Here is a 22,926-nt window from a genome sequence, read left to right as displayed (position 1 = left end):
TGAATTTGAAATGTTTGGCTTTTCATTCAACTATAACGGAACCCTTTTTAACTAGTAGTGGTTGTTAATCACCAAAACAATTGCTGTCCAATTGACAGTTTTGTTATAGAATGGAACTTGTAGGATTTGTACAATATAATGATTATGTTTGTATTGACAGCACATACTCTGCATTTCTCTGCTTCTGCTTTCATAATTTAGTATTTAATATTGTGTTGGCGCTGTAGGACACAAAGCAGAGTGATAATGCTACACGTTTTATAGAATAATTCTGTCTCACCATTGGCGTGTCATTAGCGAAGGTGTGCAGGTCCCTCATGTTACTGTTGACCAATCTCCGTATGTTCTTCACCTGAGAGCTCAGGTTCTGGTTGGCAGCATATGCACACAGCACTCCGATCCTAAACAAATGACAAACACTGTGACCTTTCTGTCTCCACGTGCCACTAAGTGACCCTGCTGCTCCCACATCACTCAACACAGTAGCCCAGGGGTATGTTTTACAGAATAGGGTGATGACATGTCATTAACAGTAGAGGTCAGTGTGCACCACCACATTTACTTTTAATATTTTCTTTATTAACTTCTTATAAGTGCACCTGTAGAATGAGCTTCTTGACAACCAGCATCACACAAAAGGATTATTGCAATCAAAGTTATGTTTGGTTATCAAAACATAATTGGTTATCTTATCTGTCTCTTTCAAAATGAATTCAGTTTCAATTATTGATAGTATAGAAATGGACATTTACAGCAAGTCGAGCATTTTCATATTTCTTACAGAGTGAGAAAAGCAGCACATTAAAGCCAATAGGTAGTATACATTACAAGTCTGAAAACCTCATAAATATGTCTTTCTGAAATCATACATCAACTAAAAAAAATCACACATTCACACTCAGCAATCATAGAAAATTACTGGGAGCACAAAAATTATTATGATTATTATTATTCCCCCCCCCCCCCCAAGCAAGCGGCTGGTTGTAGACTGTATTTTCTGCATTTTTAAGATAATAAACAGATGAAGGAGATTTTATTTCCCAAGAAATTTGGAAATCAACTCATAGTAGGAAATGCAGGTGTATCTACATTAAGCTCTGAGGCCCTATCTGTATAATCTAAGGTCCTTGGGTTGTAAACATATTCAAATTAAATGTGAAAACACAGTATTCCATAAAGTAGACCATTACAGCGAGTCTCTTGCATACTTCAAACAGACCTGAGTAGCTTGGTACAAGGCTTAATTAGCTAGAGCAACATCAAGGGAAAGACAGCCTGTAATATTAAGCTGTTTCCATGACTCACTCTCATCCCAGCTGAATTTTCAGCTCAGCATCTCGCTGCAACCACTATGCATCTAAGTATGTGTGTGTGTGTGTACATGTATGTTTTTATTGCTGCATGGATGTGTGCAAGTGAGCATAGTCGGGATTCATGGGGTGATTAACTTTATAACAGACGGTAAACTTCTGTACGATGAATTGTGAAGTTTCAGAGCTCTGACAGTACAGTTGTATAACGGTGAATCTCATTTATAGAAATGCTTCAGTGGAATAAGCAGCTTTATGAATGATGTAAAATGACTTGTAGAAAGGAAAGACAAAAGGACTGACTCAGAGGCTACTGGGAGGGTTTAGATCAATGGAGACGAATCAGGGTGTTCTGACTCATTGTATAATAAGACAGTTCTCTGAATGTGAGTCTGTGTTTCTGTGTATCTGTGTGTATTTATGCACAACAGCTTGTGTGAATGTATCTGACTGAAGTGCATGCAAAGTGAGGTTATGCCCCATTCATCATCTTATTGTCAATGTATGAAGAAGATGTTGTGTGTCTGTGCGAGAAGTTCATTTTTACATCCCGTGATCAGCAGTTGGTTCCGTATAAGTCTCAGGATATTATCCTGTAAATCCAATCTAATCTAACCTGCATTATGCTGCAGACATTTTATCACATTAGGGATTGTACAGTGTTTTAATACACTGAGGGCCTGATTTACTAAAGGTCTGCGTGAGTAAAAACGTGTGCAAACTTGATATCACTAGCAAATTAGCACGTATGCTGATCTACTACGGTGTGCACGCAGAATGACGTCTTGCAAAAGCGCAAGATAGCACCTGTTGTTCATTTAGTACTTTTGCCTTAATGAATATGCAATTTGGGGCGTAACATGCAAATACATTTATTTACTACACGCAATGTGATTTACCAAGCCTAAACGCAATTTCACGTAGTAGTGCACAGATCACGCGTAAAATTCATCCAGCCAGAGGTAACGATCACCAACTGTTCACAGCGCGCCGGTCGTAATATAGCGACACAACCCATTGCAGGTATCGGAGAGAGGGCCAAGGACAGGAGATCGTGGAGCGACCGGGCACGGTGCGGAAGGTCGGTGATTGTTCCCTCTGGCTGGATGAATTTTACGCGTGATCTGTGCACTACTACGTGAAATTGCATTTAGGTTTGGTAAATCACATTTTGCATATTCATGCACGATCTGCTGGCATTTCATCGCGTCTGGGTCATTCCAGCATACTGTATCTGTTTCTGCTGGGGTTTCCCAAAGCAGTTTTTCAGGTGGAGACCGGGTAGGTTGTAACACTTTTTGCTTCAGCAACTATAACTCACTGAATTTTTTAGCTAGAGTTCTCAAATTTTTATACAAAGTACCCACATTCGTTCACTGCAAATGGCACCAATTCAATCCTCTTAAAGAATATCACAGACCTCGTGAGTTGATGTCAAATGCAATGTGTTCCCTTGTTACAACCTACCCCAATAGCGAGGTAGGTTGTAACACATGCTGGGGTAAGTTGTAACAATCACAAAAGAATCAAAAATAGATGCCACACTACATGATAATCTTCCAAAACAGGTAGTGATATCAAAGAACAATGTTTCTCTCTTGCTGTAACAGACTTTGTCTGATGACTCATGTGCATGAACAATATGTGTATGTAAATTTATCTATAGAATAAACTTACTTAAAGGTATACTTAATAAATACTACTAAAATGTTCCTAATTAAAGAACATGTCTGTACATACTTAGGTCTAACTAAAAAGAGGTGTGTGTGTCAATGTGTGTATATTCTTATTCAGGGTCACAGTCAGTGAGCCGGTATTCATCGGTACGTATACCAGCTCGGGACTTCTTCTTGCGCACAGGCACTTCTCACAAGCTGCCCATTCACTTTTCTACCCTCTCCACCAGCAGAGACAGAGAATGGAAAAGGTCGAGTGACGATACACACGCCAACATGTGAATGGGGAGTACTGGTCATAGTGCTGACAAATTAATGCTGATAACCCTGGAGTGCGGGTTTGGTGGACCCAGATCGCATAGGGCAATCTGGAAAATATTAAAATCAAGAAAGTACCTAGTTTTAGGTATCGTGGATGGTTGTAACACTATTTAAAGATAAAGACACCCCTGTCAGGGTGGGGTGGGTTGTTTAGCTAGCTGTATTTCCATAGCGGTTTGAAATTAGAAAGGAAAAAATGCATCACATGTTGCCTGAGAAACTCCATTTCAATCTAATATAAGTCAAACAATTCTATCTGCAATAGTATAGAACAAAAAATACTCCTGGTCAAAAAATGTACTTTCTTACCTCAAAATCATTTTTTTCCTCTATATATTCTGAATATGCCTGTTTCTAGACTTGATAACCACCAGGCCTGATTGGGGAGGAAGAAGGTAAATACTGAAATGATCACCAAACTCCTCTCTTATCTCTATTTGGCGGAATTGGTGTTGTTACACCTCTCCCCATGTTACAACCATACCCGGTCTCCCCTACTCGGGACGCACTGAACGAAACAAACCAAGGTTTTTACGCTGTGGCTGCTTTCCCTCCAGTGTGTAGTGTGTAGCAGTGTAAATACAGAGAGAGTAGTTTGATTATAATAATTTTTCTGTCAATTATTAATTTAATAAATATTTTTATTGACAAAATAATGAAAAATGCTCATCACAAGCACTGAGATTCCAAGGTGACGTGACGTGTTGTCTAGCAGTCAAAGCTTTTTAATTTAAAACCATATATAAAACACAGAAAATCACCTAATCCTCGTTTTTGTGATGCTAGAACCATTAAATGTTTGGCATCTGTGCTTGATAAATAACTTAAATGATTGGATTGCATACTAAACTGAAATGTCTGCCAACATGTTCCTTTTGATACCAGTGCAGCATAAAAATCAATGTGTAGCAGCTAAAAACCTGCTTGAGATAGCTTATCAGTCTCAGTGAGCAATTAGCCACCATTAGTTTGTTGTTTGATAACGTAGTTGCTGTTTTGACCGATTTCGTAACTTGTTATTTTCGACTAACATTTGAGATTGCTGCAGGAGCGCATTTCATTGGCACGCTATTTTTCAGTTTTTAAGTCAAAACTTATAAGAGAAGTTCTTCCTTTCATTAAAGTAGTAGCTGTTTAGTCACAGAGTCAAAACCTGGATGCCACAGAATCTTTAAATCGACAAAGAAGAAGACCCCTTAAAACAATCCTTGTTGAAAAATGGTTTGCAATTTGTGGCTAACAGGCTTAAACTTGCATAACCACTGGTAAAACCTTCAAAGAGCAAAAATGTTATAAGATCATGTGCTGCCCTTGGGAGGGAAACTCATCTGTGCACATCGAGCTGCGCCATGTCTGGAGGAATTGTGATGATGTTTTCCATAAATAGAGAGTAGGCCGACGGAGTAAACGCTGTCATTGTGTCATTGTGTAAGTGGAGACTTAATGAGAAACTAGGCCAAACAACTAGGCTGGGCCACAGTGAAGTGGAGCCATCCGGAACCAGGAGAAGATTCAAAATGGCCACTTCTACAACAAAAGCCTTTTGTCAAACACTTCTCTGCCCTCTTTCTGTTTTTCTCTCACTCTCTCTCATATAAGTACACCAGTTCTATACAGATGCTGTCTCTTTCTCTTTTACATACACAAATTGACAATCACACACACCTTCCCCACTCTGTCTCTGGTTGCGAGTTTATCGCCAAAGCCGATACTTTCCTCTCTTCTGTTTCTCTAGCCCTTTCTTATTTGTCTTTCTGCTCTGGCTTGTATGTTTTAATCTATGTCTTTTTCACTACTCCTCTATTTCGCAATCTCTCTTGCACAGACTTTTTATTGTTTTCTTCTTTTACTATTCTATCTCTCATGCTCATGTTTTATTTTCATTTTTCTACAGCACTCCTCCGTCTTCTTTTTTCTCTTCCTCTGTCTCCTCTTTTGGCCTCAGTCCTCCCCCCTCTCCCTATATCCACCTCCCTCTCTTTTCCTTTGTCTCTTGCTCACTCCCTCTCCATGCCGGTGTCCAGCAAGGTCACTGGAATCTGCAGCCAAACAAAGACTCTTTGAGAAAAATGCCAATCGCTTCCCAACAAGTTGTGTAGTACATGGCTGTCCACCTTACTTCAGCAGAATCAAGTTTGGTGTAGTTTGAATTTGGTAGTCTTGTTTAGTTAGATTTGTTGTTTGAAAAATGTTGAAATAAGTTAGGAGATAAATCAGAAAGAAGGGAAAGAAAATACATATTTGTGTATGAATATAAAAATGATCAAACAAACAACAAACTTGTGATGACAAGCAAGGCATGCCAGAGCTGAAAAACAGAAAATAGAGGAGCCCTCCTGAGTGAATTTATGTGAAAAAACCCATTTTCTCATTGATGCTAAAAATGTCTCAATCAAGGCAACGGGAAACATGTCAGCATCTTCTAATAAAGATACAACTGCCCTGCGGCATCACCTTCAATTCACTTTAAAATAAATGATGTCTTTTATATTACATATGGTAGAGAAATAACCCAGTGCATTCTGCTGAACAGAGTTTTATAAAACTCATTTACACAATAGAAAAATGCATAAAGAGGAGAAGTAAAGAGGATGTGAAGTTCAGGCTCAAAATTACACACTTACACATTCTGACTATGGCGTAATACTGAAACTCCTATTGAATCCAATAGGATTCACACAATTATTGACACAAGTACCTTTCACTTACTTAACCATCCTCTCCAAAATGTTAGACAGTCATTTCATGGTAGCAGTAACTCTTTAAAATATGACTGAAAAATAACATTTATCAATTCAGCTCTTAGAGAAATGTGATGAAGCAGCACAACAGCACTCATTTTTACATTATCAGCAAGTCCTAAAGTGAACCGGTAGCTTAAACTGTGGCCAATGAGTGCCTGACCGTATGGCTGCTTGTTGATAGTGTGTCTCTTGCTGACCACAGGGGACAATTAAAACACAGCGGGAGTAAGATTTACCTCTGGCAACTTTGTAAAAGGGCTGTAATTCCTGTTTGAGCGAAAGCCAAATGACACATGAAACTCTCCCTCAGGATGGAAACCCCACAACAGCAGATGAAGAAGAGCATCAAACTAGTGCAGTGCCCAGTAGTGGCCTAGATACTGGGGGCTGGGTATTGAGTGTTACATGGTCTGGTGGCTCCATAGCTTTTACAAACTCCCAACAATGGCCTGCATTCAGTGTGATTGTAGTTGAGAGGCTGGGACAGTCGCCTTTCAGACCTGCTTTTTATACTGCTGGAACTGGACCTCTTATTATCTTATCTCTCAGTAAGAAAAGTATTAATGTAATCTTTTTAATTATTCTAAAACAAATAATATTACAAACAAAATTACGCTGTGCATAAAGTGCGTTTGCAGCTGTGCCATTTGTAGACCTAAATGGTAGACTATGGAATCAAACAAGGTATGGAAAGTGTATAGGGAAACATTTAGTTTCCAATATTAAACAAAATATTATTGACCAAGGCGTTATTTAAAAAATTATATTCAAATCTTTGAACATGGAAATTTCTAGTCATTTGTGCCAGCCTGACCTCAGTGACCTGTTATCAAAACAAAATAGCAGCTTTTTTTGTATGGATTAGACCAGTAGTTTTCAAAGTGGGGTCCTTGAGGGGGGTTCCAGGGGGTCCCCAGCAAAAATGGAAATCATTTATTTACACTATAATTTCATCAATAAGTAACACAATGAAAATTGTATGACTACTTGGGTCGTGGGTTTCATACACTTTCTGTAATAAAACATCTAAAAGCTAAAGTCCTATCAGATGGGGGACCCTGGGACAAAATCTTATCAAATAGGGGTCCATGGTCTATTGCGTCAGTTTATGTGTCCTTGATGTGAAAGAGGTTGAGAACCGCTGTATTAGACAATTTATTTGTCGACTACAGGACCAACTGTACACACACGAAGAGTTTGTACAAACTAATGTATCCTGAGACATACTATACTTTATTTCCTCTGGACATCAAAACTCTTATTTTGAAAAAATTGTGTTTCTCAGCCGTGGCAATCACAAACCATCTTATAATGCGAAGAGGTAACAGTGGCAACTAGTAGCCACCATTTAACCCATGTTCGTAAAACCAATATTTTAAATCAATTTAAACAGTTCTATTCCAGTCAGCCACTTTTTATTTTTATATTCTCTAGTATACAGTCCCATCATATATTTTTTTTTTTCAGTTAAGCCTCTGGTAGCTTGTTTTTATTCCCTTGTAACCACATTTTTGTCTTCTCAGAGCTTGCCAGGTCATAGTCTGAACCCGGCTTTCCAGTGCAGCATTCTGTCTTATAAAGAATTTAACCAGACACTGAAGGCTCTGGAGCTTTCGGACTCCAGGTTCTTTGCTCTAGGCATGACAACCCAGTGAAGGCAGTGCTATTTTGCTCTGTTTATTCCCCTCAGAAGGACGCTGTGCAAGTTGCTGTCTGTTCCATCTAAGGACTGGCTGCAGTGGTTTGATGGGACACAACAGACAATTAATTCCATGGTAAACAGTCCAGGAATGATATGAATACTAAACTCTGTGCCAAACAGCCTGTAGGGTATAGAGCTGTGCGAACAGCCACAGAAGGTCACTGAAAGACAGTAGCATTTTAAAAACACTAGACAGGCCAAAAAAGACAAAAAATGCTTTGAATTTGTAAATGCAGTTATGGCATTATGTGTATGTGGTGACGTGGATGGCGATCAGCACAGTGCACCAGGAGAGTTGCTGCCCAAACTTCCTGAGAGGAAGCACAGAAGTCTGATTAGCTGGACCGCAACACTTGGGGGCACAACAGTGTTTCCGCTGGTAATGTCTTTACCACGCAGCAAAAATATCACCCAAAAAAAAAGTTTACAATGTTGAAATGGAATGAAATAAAGTAATTTTTTTTTCCTAATCAACCTTTTCCCCTCTTTATAAACTACAAAAGAAAATAAATTACAATACGTACATCTGTGAACATGACTGCCACATATACTGAGAAAAGTGAATACTTTAAACGAGGTAGGAAAAAGGTAGGAAGTAAAACAGACAAAAGAATTAATAAAAAGTGAAAGGCTGTTATTATTTTTATGATTCAAAAACAGGAGGCGAGCAGAATCAAATTTTTTACAAGATACTCAGTATATCAGTATTTGAGGTTGTGTTCTCAAAGGTTATGTCTCCAACATAGCTTAAAAATGTTTTGTGACATGATTCAGTAAGAAGAAATATGACTGGGACCTCTACAGAAAGCTGTGGACGAACATTTAATATCCAGGAATTCCCATCAGCTACACTGCAAGAAGACAATAAACTGTAAATGAAAACAAGAGCTGGTGTTATATTTTATTTTAAACAACTTGCTGTTTGTTAACTGTGTAAATTAACAAATGTGCTTTTATGGTGTATTTCTTTTAATGTTTTACAGGGAATCTTTTTTTCTTTAAAATAAAATATGCATTAATGTGAGACTATACTTTTTTTCTCCAATCATAATTATTAGAACTAAAAATATGTTGCTTGGGATGATACAGATTACTCACTTTGAGCCAGGAAAAAGCCTGCATTCGTTAAAGCAACAACCTGAGCACCTGTGCAAGGCACTTGCCTTTTTCTGTTTCTTTTTTTTTACATTATCTGTGCATTTCAGTTTCTAAAAGTAAAGAATTAAATAGAGCAGAGGACAGGTTTAGGAATTTGGAGATCATCATTTAATTACAACCTCCAGGCTCATACAAATGTGACAGTAAGCATCTTCCCTGCTGATGTGTTCATAAGCAAACCACTGAACGGAGAGAGGCAGACAACTTTTTCCATGAGGATATTAAAACAGAAGGTGACTTTGTAACACATTTGTTCTGCTCAATAAACAATCCCTGGATATATTAAGGTTATAAACATAATTAACCTTTCAAGCAAATATTAACAATGTGTAAGAATAAATGTCAGCTGTCCAAAAGAAAACAACATGTCAAGGAATGAAGAAATTCAAAGAGCAGGTAATTTCCTCTGTAGACCGTAACTTCACTCTATTAAGCCTTGACAAATAAAACTTGTGCCTTGAATTGATTCAGTTATAATTTGCATTAGATTATTTTGCCCTTGGTCTCTGACTACAAGGACTCTGGAGAAGGACAAACTTTAAAACTTTCTTTAATATCAGTACTCTGTTTTCTAGGGAACCTGAAGTTCTGGAAAGTCTGTGCACTCTTCTGTGCGCTACCTGGCGTTTTTGGACTGTGCAACAGGCCTTTTGTACATAATCCTTTGCAATTAAGCAGGCTCAGCATGGAGCAAACACTGCACAAAACTAGATGCATAACACTATGTGTATGTATGTACAAAGACAGAAATAAGCATAAGCATTTGATAAATTTCAGTTGTTGTGAAACTGGGCGCACATGCATGAGCCTCATTTTCACTCCCACAGTTCACTATAAATGGATGTAGAAACACCCTTAAACCTTCATTTGCATACAGTTACATGTGACCACTCCATTAGACCTGTCAATGAGAAGAACAGCAAATAGGACATGCTATTTCCCTGATTGTGATGCATCGGCGAGGTTCTCAAGCAGCACCAGAGCAGCAGTCATTAATATTGGCTCAAATCTAAATAAAAAATTAAATCACTCATAAATACTTTCAAATTGATGTTATACATATACAGTTTTAAAGAATACATTATAAATTGCAAAAATTAACAGTGAAAACCAACAACCAATAAACATTGTTTTACTGTAAGGTTAGGTCTCCTTATATTACTGTCTTTCTGTATCATATCACCCACAACTATCTCAGCGAGAACTGTGTATATGCCTGGTCTGAAGTCTGTGAGGTGCGCAAGTTCTCACTGCACATTCTTCTTTTAAAAATATCAGTTTATGTGAGGGGAAAGGCGTATGCATACGCATTGTTTATATATTTGGACCAATGTCTACAATCTACACAGATACCGGAGTGCCTGTACACAACCACAAGTGTACAGATTAGTTGGGTAGATAAGAGTGTCATCACAAGCCTTTGTCATCTTCCACATTAACCACAGTGTAGTTAATGTTTCCATTACAGTTGGACCCACATTTACGTGGGTGCATATCCACTGCAGATATCGGAGTAAAAAGATCTTTGTTTCAAGTTACAATAGTTATTCCTTCACCTAGCCTAAGGCCAATTTATACTTCTGTATCAAGTCTATGCCGTAGCCGACAGTGTAGGCGATTGAAAGTACTAAAATGCAGATAGAGAGAAGGCATCAGAGGAGAAGGTATGTATGACCCTTGAACCGGAAGATGGACCGGCTGAGGCAGAAGAAGGACAAGCTGGAAATGCGTAGAGAGAAATGTGTCGTTACCAAGCCAACCAATCACTGTTCTTGCAGTCAGCGTCGCAGAAGTATAAATTGGCCTTTACCTTGTATTGTAGCAATAGACAGGCCACCAGGCCAGGAAAGGTTTTTTGAATATTTAAATCCCAAGACTGTTATACAATGGTTGATTCCTGGTCAAAGTGGCTGGTAGAGTAGAAAACCTTACCAGCTGGAGCCAAAATTTCTAAGCATTTGGCTGGTGGCTATTTGTTCCTCACCCTGCAAGCCACAAAGTTAAAGCACAATGACACAAAGAAATGAAAGACAGCTCTATCTGCATTTGAAATGCTGCTATTTTTGGATAATAAATCCCTTTAGCCAATCACCCCTGAGATAGAGAGAACCTCTTAGCTGTAAACAACATTGCAGAGACCTGCAGCATATCTTTTCTCTCTCCTGTGAAACATTGTGCCATATCATCATTATTGTAACACAAATGTATCCAATAAATTGGAAAGAAAGCCTGGCAAAGCTGTGAACATCAATTAGTTTCACTATGTAGAATGCTTGTTAGACTATTTTGTGTGTTGATTTGTTATAACGTGCACACTACAGTACAAGAACCCACAGACAATAAAAGACCCCAGAATGAGGAAAAAATGTAATTAGTGAAAAATAAAGTGGATTTCAGCTATAAAACAGAAATTAGAGGGAATTAGAATGATTTGTAAGAGTGAGGTCTTTCCAGGAGATGTCATAAATTATTGGATGTGTGGCAAAAACAACCTCTCCAGTTAATTAGCTTGGCAGTGGTTTGTGTGAAGCTGCCATTGTGTGGTGTCTATGTGCCAGGCAGCAATCGTGCCGTGCACTTTACGACATTATGATTTGTGGGCAGGGACAGACAGTGAGTGGAGATATGCCCTGTTCAGTTCATTAAAGGATATTCAACTTATAATAACAAGGGACAATAAACACAATGACAAAACAAATTGTCATGAAAACTGTCCATGTGATTCTCTGTTGGAATATAGAATGGAAAACAATGGTCAATATAGCCAAAACAACTGGTTAAAAATGAGTCTCATTAACTTTAAAGCATTTTTTTTAAAACACAGTAAACTTTTAATAGGGCTCAAGGAAACTTAAAACCTAGAAAGTCACCTTAAGATACGAACAACGATAACAAACTTTTTGTAGGACAGAGTCATATGAAAACACTGTAGTATTTTGGAATGAAATGCTTAATTTGTTTAGCATCTACTGTGCTGTGCTCCTGTACTGTCTGAAGTCTTGCTCTGCATTTGTTGTGTAGTAGTCTCTGCAACAGTCACAATAACTGATGATGGGAAAACTAAATGTAAGTGCTGGTCGACGATGTTAAAGACCTGGCTTGTAAGAAGAAAAATATGGTTCATTCAGTGTTTCCCCACACATACACTTTCAGTGTTTCCCCTAGGATCGAGTTATAGCAGCGGAGGTGAAGCAAAATTTTTGTCTGAATATAAAACCCCAACACAGCATGTTTCAGCAGTATTGCTCTTGTGTCCATGAGCATACAATGCACATCAGAATAGTTTAAAACTTCAGTGTTTCCCAGTTTAATGTGAGCTTTAGCTGAACGTTTCGGTGTTTGTGGTCATGGTAAGGGTGGTGGGGGGCTTGGTGGGGTCCCCCCCCCAAAAAAAATTTACGTTTTTCAATGACAAATATGTAATTTCACATCACATTGGGCCATTATTTTCACCATATGTCTGAACAGAGAGATGGAAAAGCTAGAGCAGATAAATAACCAACAGCAAAAGATCAGTCTACTGGGGAGGAACTACAAACTTTAGATTTGGATAAAGTTATTTATTTTGGTTATGATGCTCTCCACAGTGATTTAACATTTACTGCACAACATGTTTTGGACATCACCACCTAAAACCCTGTTAATATGACCTCAGAATCGTTAGATACGGTTGTTCATGTTTGCCTTTTGTGTGCAACATGAGAAAACTCCTCCCTTCTGAGGTGCATTTTATTTGCAAATTAAAAATCCAAAGAGAAACGTCTCCTCATTAGTAATAAAATACAGCTACCAGTTACTTTCTATTGAGCTAATGTTAACTTACATAGCAGCCAAAAGGCGCAGCCTGCTGTTAAGGCTTTCCTGCTCGGCTCAGTCTCTATAGGGTAAGGGGGATGTTAGCTAACTTAGCGTTAACAGGCTTCATTTTTCCAGCAGGGCTGGAAACAACAGGCTTTTCTTGGTCTTGAGAAGCAGACACGCTGTAACCGACACAGTATATTTACTGCCAGAATATTTTCCTCCGCTCGCGTTCACCGTCACTTTCTGCCGCTCAAACAATCAAACACTGGCTACGCACCTCCTGATTCCTTACAGGAGTTACTCTGTTATAACAGCATCTGTCACGTAGATGTTTTGTATAGAACAAGGAGAGGAAGCTAGCCGCATTGAGTGTTGGCGTGCTCCCACAGTGTGCGAGTGAAAACATTTGTAGTTTAATATCTGCTGAATCCGATTACTTTTGCGGCTTCTGCCCACTTTCCCCGCAGGCACTTGAGTAAAGTTTCATTTTACATTTTGCTGGCTGTAACTGCTCCAAAACTTGGCACTGGTACTGGAAATTCCTCGTGAGGACCTCCCAGTGGCTTGACATTTAGTCATCAAGTGACATCTTCATAGTCACTGTGGCTTATTTTATTTAGTGAAGTTAATGCTCATCACATTATTAATGAATCCCCTAAAAATAGCCCTGCATGTGATGACACCCCAGGGAGGCTGTTAACTGAGAGATGTGTGAGAGTGTGTTTGGTTGTGTGTTTCTCTGTGACTAATTGTGCCCTTGTTTTTGTGTGCGTGTCAGAGAGAGAAAGATTCATATATTTGCGTCCGCAGTAAATAGGGGACTGTGAGACGTTTCACTATGCAATCAAAAACATAGTTCACTGAAGTGTAACATGTCAGTTGGGGATTATTTTAAGTTAAGGGCTATTTTAGCTAGACCGTTACAAATAGGAAGAAGTAAAAACTCCAAAGTTCTGGAAACTTCCCACAGGTTTGCGTACAAATGCAAAATTACTTCTGTATCACAATTTATAGAAGGGTGCAATGCTGGCAGTGATTTCTTTGGTCTTTCAAGTGTACATAGTGACATGAATTTACATCCTAGCGAGAAGTATCTAGTTTCTGATGCCAAGTCATGTACATGCATATGAACAAATGTGTGCACAAATAGATGCATGTCTAGATTTTTGTTTGTGTTGTCTGTAGACTGTGGCTGCTGAGCTCCTGGTGCTGTCCCTTCAGTGCTCTGTGCTAAAAAAAGTGGACCAGTAATGAAAATTTGTTTCTACTCATTAAATGGGTCACTTTATTAATAATTCAGCAGAATTCAGTCCAAATGTTTTGTCATAAAATCTGGCCCAAGGCAGAAGTGAACTCAACCGGGGGGGCACAAACTGTGATCACTCTTTGGGTTCCTTTAGTTCATGTTTTTGATGCAATGCTCTCTGATAAACTCTCTGGTTTTGCTCTTGAGGTTATGTGTTGACATGATACCATTCACCTCTCTCTACCATCTCTAAAAACGTGAAGCTGCAATATATATAACAGGAGGATAACAAAATGTATCTTGAAAAAAGTAAGGGCCATCTAATGATGTAACAGACAGTCAGTGCTCTGGGGACATGAAAATGTGATCAGAAACTTGAGCTTACTGATGTGTATTTATTCATATGTAGTTTCAGGTTGAAATGGCTTAGCACCGAACACAACCCGAAGGCATATAGACACCTGGTCCCATTTCAAGGTAGAATTTCTTAGCCTGATCAAAATCACTAGGACTTCAAAGGATATTCTGGTTGTCTGTGAACTAGTGTGCAAAAAATTTTTGATTGTATTGCATGTTTAATTTATAATATGCTACACAGAACCTTAAAAAAAGAATTGTATCATGTTGTTTCTGTTCTCTTTTTTATGTTTATGTATGTTTTTAATCTTCAAATCTACAATCTAGTTTGTGCAGTCGATTGTGAAACAGCTCTTTGCCAAGAGAGTGTTTGTCAAATGCAGCAGGGCAGTGGCATTGGCTACTTCCAGGTACAGTACCATCATGTGCATAACCTCTAGCATGCCCATATTCTATGAACTAGGAGTATTATTTAGGAATTTGGGAATGCTATGACACATTTTGGAGATATCTACCAAAATTCAGGGTTTTTTTAAATCATAAAACTATATCTGTTTTTGCTTGCACTGATTTTTAGATTTTGATACTTTTGGCTGCATTTGATAGTGAGTAGTGCCAGTAGATGTTGGGAGTAAGAGACATGCAGAAAAGTTCACCAGCCACAACGAGCCAGGGACGCTGTGGAATGCATCTTACATTGCTTGGGATGCCCCTATCTGAGATAGCAGATATCTCATTTGAGGACAATCTCCTTAAAGGAGATGTGACTAACTGAGATTTAAAGTGCTGGGTGCTGAATTTTCACTTCACTGTCACCTAAATTATCATTAATTAGACACCATAAAATTAGCATGGATTGCTAAACCCATAATGTTGGGACCTTTTGTGTTAATGGTGTTGGACACCCAGCGACTGAAATAGACTGCTGAAATGCATGCTCGCTAACAGCATGAGGCAGGGGTCTTCCACTTGGCCGGAACAGAGGGGAAGATCTTCTATTTATCATTTTATCATTATAAATCCATGCAGGGCTTATGTGGAATCAGAGCTGATTAGCAGAGACTGAACTAACTCCTGCTGTTCTTTTAATAATGTACGGCATAGCCTTTCGATAGCTGGCAGGCATAACTAAACGTGTCGTTTTACTACACAGAACATGCATTAATGCATGAGCTAAGACATGATACATTACCAACAAACAAACACACATGGGCTGGTGTTCAGACACATGTAACTACTGAGAAGTGTTGAGAAGATGTTGTGCATTAAAACTACCACAGTACTGGCGATCGTATTCACATGAGGATTAATTTTATTAGATTATTATTTTTCTCTCAGTAACCTTTCAAGAAGGCTTTCTGGTGCTTCTGTTCCTGCATCACCATTTTTCTTTTATTATTTATTTATAAATATAGGGTAGGGTGTCTACTGGCTTACCTGAAAATGTGTTTTGGGGGAGTGGCTTTGGAGGAAGGCCTGAAAGGATGGAAATATCTTTACACTAGTCCATCAAGCTATACTCAGACCAGTAATTTCAAACCCATGCTGTATTCGCAGTACTTGAAATGTATTTTAAATCAGTGGTTATTGTAAAATAGTGTAGATCCCAACATTTCCAAAGATACCAAATATATCAAGCCAGATATTTGATCAGATGTCTATAAAGTTGTGTAAATGATGCACGAGATATGTAGAATATTTCCATTTCCATTTGGAAAAGTGCAGCCATAAAACACATGGGGCCTTGACTTTGAATATTTTACTCAGTGTGAACATCATATAGCGTCAATTAAATACTGAAACAAGCCAGTACAGAAGTTATACTGTGACTTATGACCAACTGTAGCTCAGGGCCAAGCATGAATCCAAATTTATTCATAAGGATGCTGATGCAATGTTCATTGATCTGCACCAAATAACAAACAAAGACTAAACACATACAGCATTTTTGGTGGTTATTTCAGTTCTGGGAAGCCACAGTTCAGTAATGCTGGCTTCTTCATTCAAAACATAACCGTAACAAGGCTACTGATCATCCATTGTTACTACTTGATTACTAATACCATTATAGCAATTCATCTCAATTCATCTCACTCTAAACTTGTGTCTAAATGGCTGTTTGCTCTGTGGGAGCTGTGATGGTAACATACATCACTTTGATTTTCCATTACTGCTAACATGTTTCTGACTGTGTACAGAAACACTTTTGTGTCTCTCACTCACCCTTTCTGGCATGTGCCAAGATTCACAGCCCTGAAGGAAATCGGTCATAGCACATGTAATTGCATATCACAGTAATTTGAGGGCCTGTTAATCAGTTTTTGCTTCTTTATATTTCATGATGCATTCCCCTAATTGAACCTAGTGAAAATGTTAAGTATATAAGGCTTCTGCACTAATCAGATAATTGCTTTAATCTAGTTCTGATGAAATTATTAGTGTACGTAAATGTCATGATAAAATCTCCAAAATCTTCATATACCATTTGTCCCAACAAAGCTGAGCCTTATTTTCAAAGACAAACAGTGATACAGAATAAACTCTGTATGGAATTTCAGATCTACTGTGTGATTGATACACCTGTGTTACTTAGACAGCACATCTGAGTATGCATTTTCAGCTTAACTGGCATCTGTGTGAATCAAACCCCAAATCGCTACAGCACTACTCTTTCCCAGCAAATATTACTCATTCACATTTACAACCACCAGCTTTCTGGCGGCTCTTCTAGGATTTGACCCTGCCACCGTCAGAGTAAATGGTGATGTGAGAGTCTTACTCAGTAAAGTTTATTTCTATCTATTTCCATGTAGTCCACTTAATTATTCTCATGTTTTTTGTTGCTATCAGTCCAGTCCGACTTGGATGGCTTCACATAAATCCCATGTAAAATATCCATCAATCTATCGTCAACCGCTTATCCTGCGTACAGGGTCGCGGGGGGCTGGAGCCAATCCCAGCTGGCATTGGGCGAAAGGTGGGGTACACCCTGGACAGGTCGCCAGTCCATCGCAGGGCCACACATAGACGAACAACTACTCACGCTCACACTCACACCTAAGGACAATTTAGGGTCACCAATCAACCTAGGCCGCATGTCTTTGGACAGTGGAAGGAAGCCGGAGCACCCGGAGAGAACCCACGCAGACATGGGGAGAACGTGCAAACTCCACACAGAAAGGCCGGGGCAACCGGGGTTTGAACCCACAACCTTCTTGCTGTGAGGCGACAGCGCTAACCACCTGCACAGTACCAGCTCGACTTGGCTCGACTCGCCTTTGTTTGGTTTTCCATTGTAGAAATGTTGTACCTGTACCTGCTTCCAGGTACTTTTTTTCATATCACCTCACCTCTGTCGAGGTTCCAAGCTAGCTGAGAGATACTAAAATGTAGCGTGAAAACACGACAGACTGCTGATTGATCAGAGAGAATATTCACTATTCACTGCATCATCAGTGCATGCGCCAGACAGAGGACAGCAACAGAAAGTTTTATTATATTATACAGTTTTCGTATGGAATTTCATCACTAAATCCACTTCTGAGAAGTTTTGAGGGGAGAAATCAGCTGTGTAGATTTGGAATATTGACAGTTTTACGAGAAGTGATGGCGGAACACTACCTTGTTTCTTACGACCCACCCTTCTCTGCTTCTGATTGGCTAGTAGTCTTACCTGGGAACTGCGCATGTGCAACTCCCAACAAAGATTTTGTACAAGTCAGATGCATCACTAGCTCAAGAGCGGAGCATACAACACATAGGGTGAAAAGAGGAGCTGCAGCAATGTGCAGTATGAGAAAAATATGGTGTTTTTTGAAAATTAAACCATGTAAACCTGTTCTGGTTCAACACCTAATTAAGATTTTGAACATGAAACTGAGCATAATACCACCTCTTTAACTCAATCCCGTGTGTTTTTATTCCACTGCAGCAAAGTCGCAGACATCAGCCCAAGGATCGGTACGTGATGTCACCGTCACACAGAAGCGCTTCCGCTGACTGCACATATAGGTCCGTGTGGCGGTGGCGTCACTTAATGATCCTTGAGAAATGCTTGGGAAAATAGTGTGTGGACGCTACTCTGTCAATAAAAGAGCTTTGATTTGATTCAGAAAATAGCGACGCTACCACCAAGCTACTGAGAAATGTAGTTAAACTAGTAACGGCGCTACTTGTAGCGACGCTACTGCCCAACACTGTTCGTATAGTGGTCATGCTGAAGCAAGCTCGTTGGCAGTAGTAGGAGTAGTATTTTTTGATACTCGATGGTATTGAGGCAGTTCGGTCGGTGCCTAAATAGTGTTGAACTCGATACCCTGCCCTAATTAAAATACACTAATAAATTCATAAATGTGGACATGGTGCATACAAGTTAACTAAAAGCCTATCTAAACAGGTATGTTTAGCTACCTTTTGAAAGAATCCACAGAATCAGCAGACTGTGTGGGTGCAGACAGAGCATTTAAAGGTTTGGGTGCTGCATCAAAAGCTCAAAAATGAGATTGGGTCATTTAAACAAGACATACCCCATTGTCTTTAGACAACATTTACACACTAGTTTGACATTTATGTCATTGTAAATAGGGCAGATTTACAGTGGACAAAAACAGACTAAAAAAAGGACATCAACTGGGTAGTTCACCTGAACTTAACTTCACATCAGTCAAATTTCATCCATTAATATCTAGTCCTTCATAAGATATTCTATTCTTTCAGATCTAAATAGCCAGTGTGTATAGTATTTCTATTTTCGAAAAGCATTAAGTTGTGTTTTACATTTCAGTGTGTTTGAAATAAATACAAGAACTGTTGAGTTAGCATGAGCAGTGATAGCTGCCATGGTTGAACATACAACCAGAAATGTGCCACAAAACAGAAACTAAAACTGTATCAAACAGAAATTCTAAGGGGGAAAACACAGTTCTGTCCAGGGGGCAATTTGCAGGGGAGGGGATGCGTAGGATTTCCCCCTTTCTGGTTTATATATCCCTGCCTCTGCTGAATTATTTTTATCCCCGGTGGGGACAAAATTTTCCCACCTCAGAGTGATCAATGCTACTTCAATAGTTATGCAACTTATCACAAAACTCATGGTTCTGATCAATCCATAGTTTTATTAGGGTTAAATTATTTTTAAAATGTGCTACTTTGGCTCTGATCTAGCTGCTTCTTTCTGTCTATAGGTAATCACCAGGCTGGAGTCTTGCTTAATGTCCCGCCCACGGCAGTGTCTGATTGGTTACAAGTCGCAAATAATAGTCTATCAACACACACAAGATATTTTCTCCGGTGAACAGCGGAGCTGTGTGTCAAAGGGTAGGCAGCCGATATTACTGAAGCTGCAATAAACTTAACAATCTGATGATCTGTTTCTAGCAGCCCAGTGTCCGTGCTACACCAGTACACATGCCCCGAACCCACAGCTACAGGGTTTCACTTAATGACACTCAAAAGTGACGGCTTTTAAATCAGTCCCTCTCCCCTTACCAGCTCACTGCAATTTACAGGTGCTGGTCATATAATAAGAATATCATCAAAAAGTTGATTTATTTCAGTAATTCCATTCAAAAAGTGAAACTTAGATATTATATTCATTCATTACACACAGACTGATATATTTCAAATGTTTATTTCATTTAATTGTGATGATTAAAACTGACAACCAATGAAAATCCCAAATTCAGTATCTCCGAAAATTATAATATTACTTAAGACCAATACAAAAAAAGGATTTTTAGACATGTTGGCCAATGCACAGCACTCAGTACTTAGTTGGGTCTCCTTTTGCCTGAATTACTGCAGCAATGCGGTGTGGCATGGAGTCGATCAGTCTGTGGCACTGCTCAGGTGTTATGAGAGCCCAGGTTGCTCTGATAGTGGCCTTCAGCTCTTCTGGGTCTGGCGTATCGCATCTTCCTCTTCACAATACCCCATAGATTTTCTATAGGGTTAAGGTCCGGCGAGTTTGCTGGCCAATTAAGAACAGGGATACCATTGTCCTTAAACCAGGTACTGGTAGCTTTGGCACTGTGTGCAGGTGCCAAGTCCTGTTGGAAAATGAAATCTGCATCTCCATAAAGCTGGTCAGCAGCAGGAAGCATGAAGTGCTCTAAAACTTCCTGGTAGACGGCTGCGTTGACCTTGGACCTCAGAAAACACAGTGGACCAACACCAGCAGATGACATGGCACCCCAAACCATCACTGACTGTGGAAACTTTACACTGGACTTCAAGCAACGTGGATTCTCTGCCTCTCCTCTCTTCCTCCAGACTCTGGGACCTTGATTTCCAAAGGAACTGTGTCTTGTTCAAGAGGCTTGACACAAGGAATGCGACAGCTGAAACCCATGTCTTACATACGTCTGTGCGTCCTGGTTCTTGAAGCACTGACTCCAGCTGCAGTCCACTCATTGTGAATCTCCCCCACATTTTTGAATGGGTTTTGTTTCACAATCCTCTCCAGGGTGCGGTTATCCCTATTGCTTGTACACTTTTTTCTACCACATCTTTCCCTTCCCTTCGCCTCTATTAATGTGCTTGGACACAGAGCTCTGAACAACCAGCCTCTTTAGCAATGACCTTTTGTGTCTTGCTCTCCTTGTGCAAGGTGTCAATGGTCGTCTTTTGCACAGCTGTCAAGTCAGCAGTCTTCCCCATGATTGTGTAGCCTACAGAACGAGACTGAGAGACCATTTAAAGGCCTTTGCAGGTGTTTTGAGTTAATTAGCTGATTAGAGTGTGGCACCACGTGTCTTCAATATTGAACCTTTTCACAATATTCTAATTTTCTGAGCTACTGATTTTGGGGTTTTAATTAGTTGTCAGTTATAATCATCAAAATTAAAAGGAATGAACCCTTGAAATATATCAGTCTGTGTGGAATGAATGTATACATTATACAAGTTTCACTTTTTGAATGGAATTACTGAAATAAATCAACTTTTTGATGATATTCTAATTATATGACCAGCACCTGTCGAGTTAAACACAGTATGCATCTTTCTTTTCTGTGTTTTTACTGCAACTCTCCATTGCGATGTAACGCTAAGTATTTATTACTTTAATAATAAACAATGGGAGAAAACTTTGTTAAACTTTGCAATCAGTCCACAGTTCACCAGGGGGAGGGCGGAGGTGTTGTCATGAGAAAAAAAACTTGCACGCTGGTCCAGTCTGTGAAGTGTAGCGCAGGAACACCAAATATACTGTAGGTTGTAAAACAAGTAACTCATGGATTACCATGCAGAGTAGCATTGGTTGTTTATTGTCAGTGGTACTGCATATTTTACACTTGTCTCACAGAATGTCCATGCTCTGTAAATACCATTTTGTTTTTGGTATATTCACTCTCCTACTCTCATCCTCAGCCATTTATTGTTCTCACCCTTAAACCTCTTAATCTGATTTTAACACTTCTTAGAAAATGAATATCACCCCAGCCACTCCTCTGAGCCTCCCTGGCAGCTTTCTGGTGGCGGTAGAAAGCAGCCTGGGCTTGGGCTAGGTACTCATCCCTCTCCTGCCTGTAATTGCTTCATTAGAGCCTCTGCAGCATCCCTGCCTGGTAGCTGGGGAGATTTAATAAGAGCTGTGAAGATGCTCTCAGACTCTTGTGTCTGGGCTCCTAGGATATTGCTGTGGAATTTCTAATAACCGGGCTTCGTTCCAACGAAGACAGAAAGCCAAAGAACATCAAACTAAGTACACTCCTGGATCCCTTCAGTATAGCACAAGAGACAAAGGCAGCTCTCTCAAGCTCTCTTTTGTACTGTGGCTACATCCCCAGCGGCTACTGCTTCTTGTGTCGCTGAGACAATAAAACAGAGAGGAGAGTAGATTGAGTTACTCGCGGCCCATTTTCCGAGAGATGACTTTCAACGAGATGCAGGACAGCCAGCTGTTGTAATAGACACACGGTAAACTTAAAGCCTTACTCCCAACTGTTTTCAGCCCACTCTGTCAATTTTCCATCATTTTCCATCATCATGTGCAATTTGAAATAGAATCTCATTACTTGCTTCACTACAATTTCTCACTTGCCTGATAGTGGCTTTCCAATATTAAAAAAGTACTACATCGCAAAACGTACATTAAGGGATACATTTTCAGTGAGGATTTCTTAAAGTCTTGTCTTAAAGGATAGGTTCATACATTTTAAATATGGTTTAAAACAACAGTCAGGTGCTCACATGAACACTGAAACAGGTTTTTCTTGCTGTAACCATTCCTCCAGTACAATCTGGCCATTAAGAGATCTTCAGTGTAAGCAATGGGGGACAGAATCCATAGTCCTCATTCTGTGCAAAAATGTATTCAAAAGTTTATCTGAAGTTAATGAGGCCTCCACAGCCAGAGTTAGACAAATCAAGTGTGTAGTAACTGTCTTTTTTAGCATATAATTACCACTGCAGCACTTCACCGCGAGATAGTTACAAGAGAAAAGGAATTTTGGGCTACAACATTCAAACTTAGGTATAACAAGGTATTCATTATTTTTGACAGAAATATAAGTAGATATAAAGTATATATATAATGTATAAATATAAGTGGATTACAAAGAAAGTGGATTCTAGCTGCTCTGGAGATGCTGTGTTGCTACCTTTCAATTAGC

General features: G+C 39.4%; 1 protein-coding gene across 1 annotated transcript in view; it reads right to left on the bottom strand.

The window, feature by feature from the left end:
* The window catches only part of prom1a (prominin 1a), a gene marked incomplete in the record, with an annotated part of 146,107 nt that overhangs the window by 81,697 nt on the left and 41,484 nt on the right, over positions 1-22,926 (bottom strand). Inside the window, 1 exon segment of the mRNA XM_038699126.1 lies at positions 281-401. Within this exon segment, the coding sequence (XP_038555054.1) occupies positions 281-401 (121 nt within the window).

The sequence above is a fragment of the Micropterus salmoides genome, unplaced genomic scaffold, assembly GCF_014851395.1.
Source record: "Micropterus salmoides isolate LMB-PRFRI ecotype aquatic unplaced genomic scaffold, ASM1485139v1 Ms_hic_scaffold_5, whole genome shotgun sequence".
NCBI lineage: Eukaryota > Metazoa > Chordata > Actinopteri > Centrarchiformes > Centrarchidae > Micropterus > Micropterus salmoides.
The sequence above is the reverse complement of the archived record's forward strand: the minus strand, read 5'-3'. Positions and strand labels throughout refer to the sequence as shown.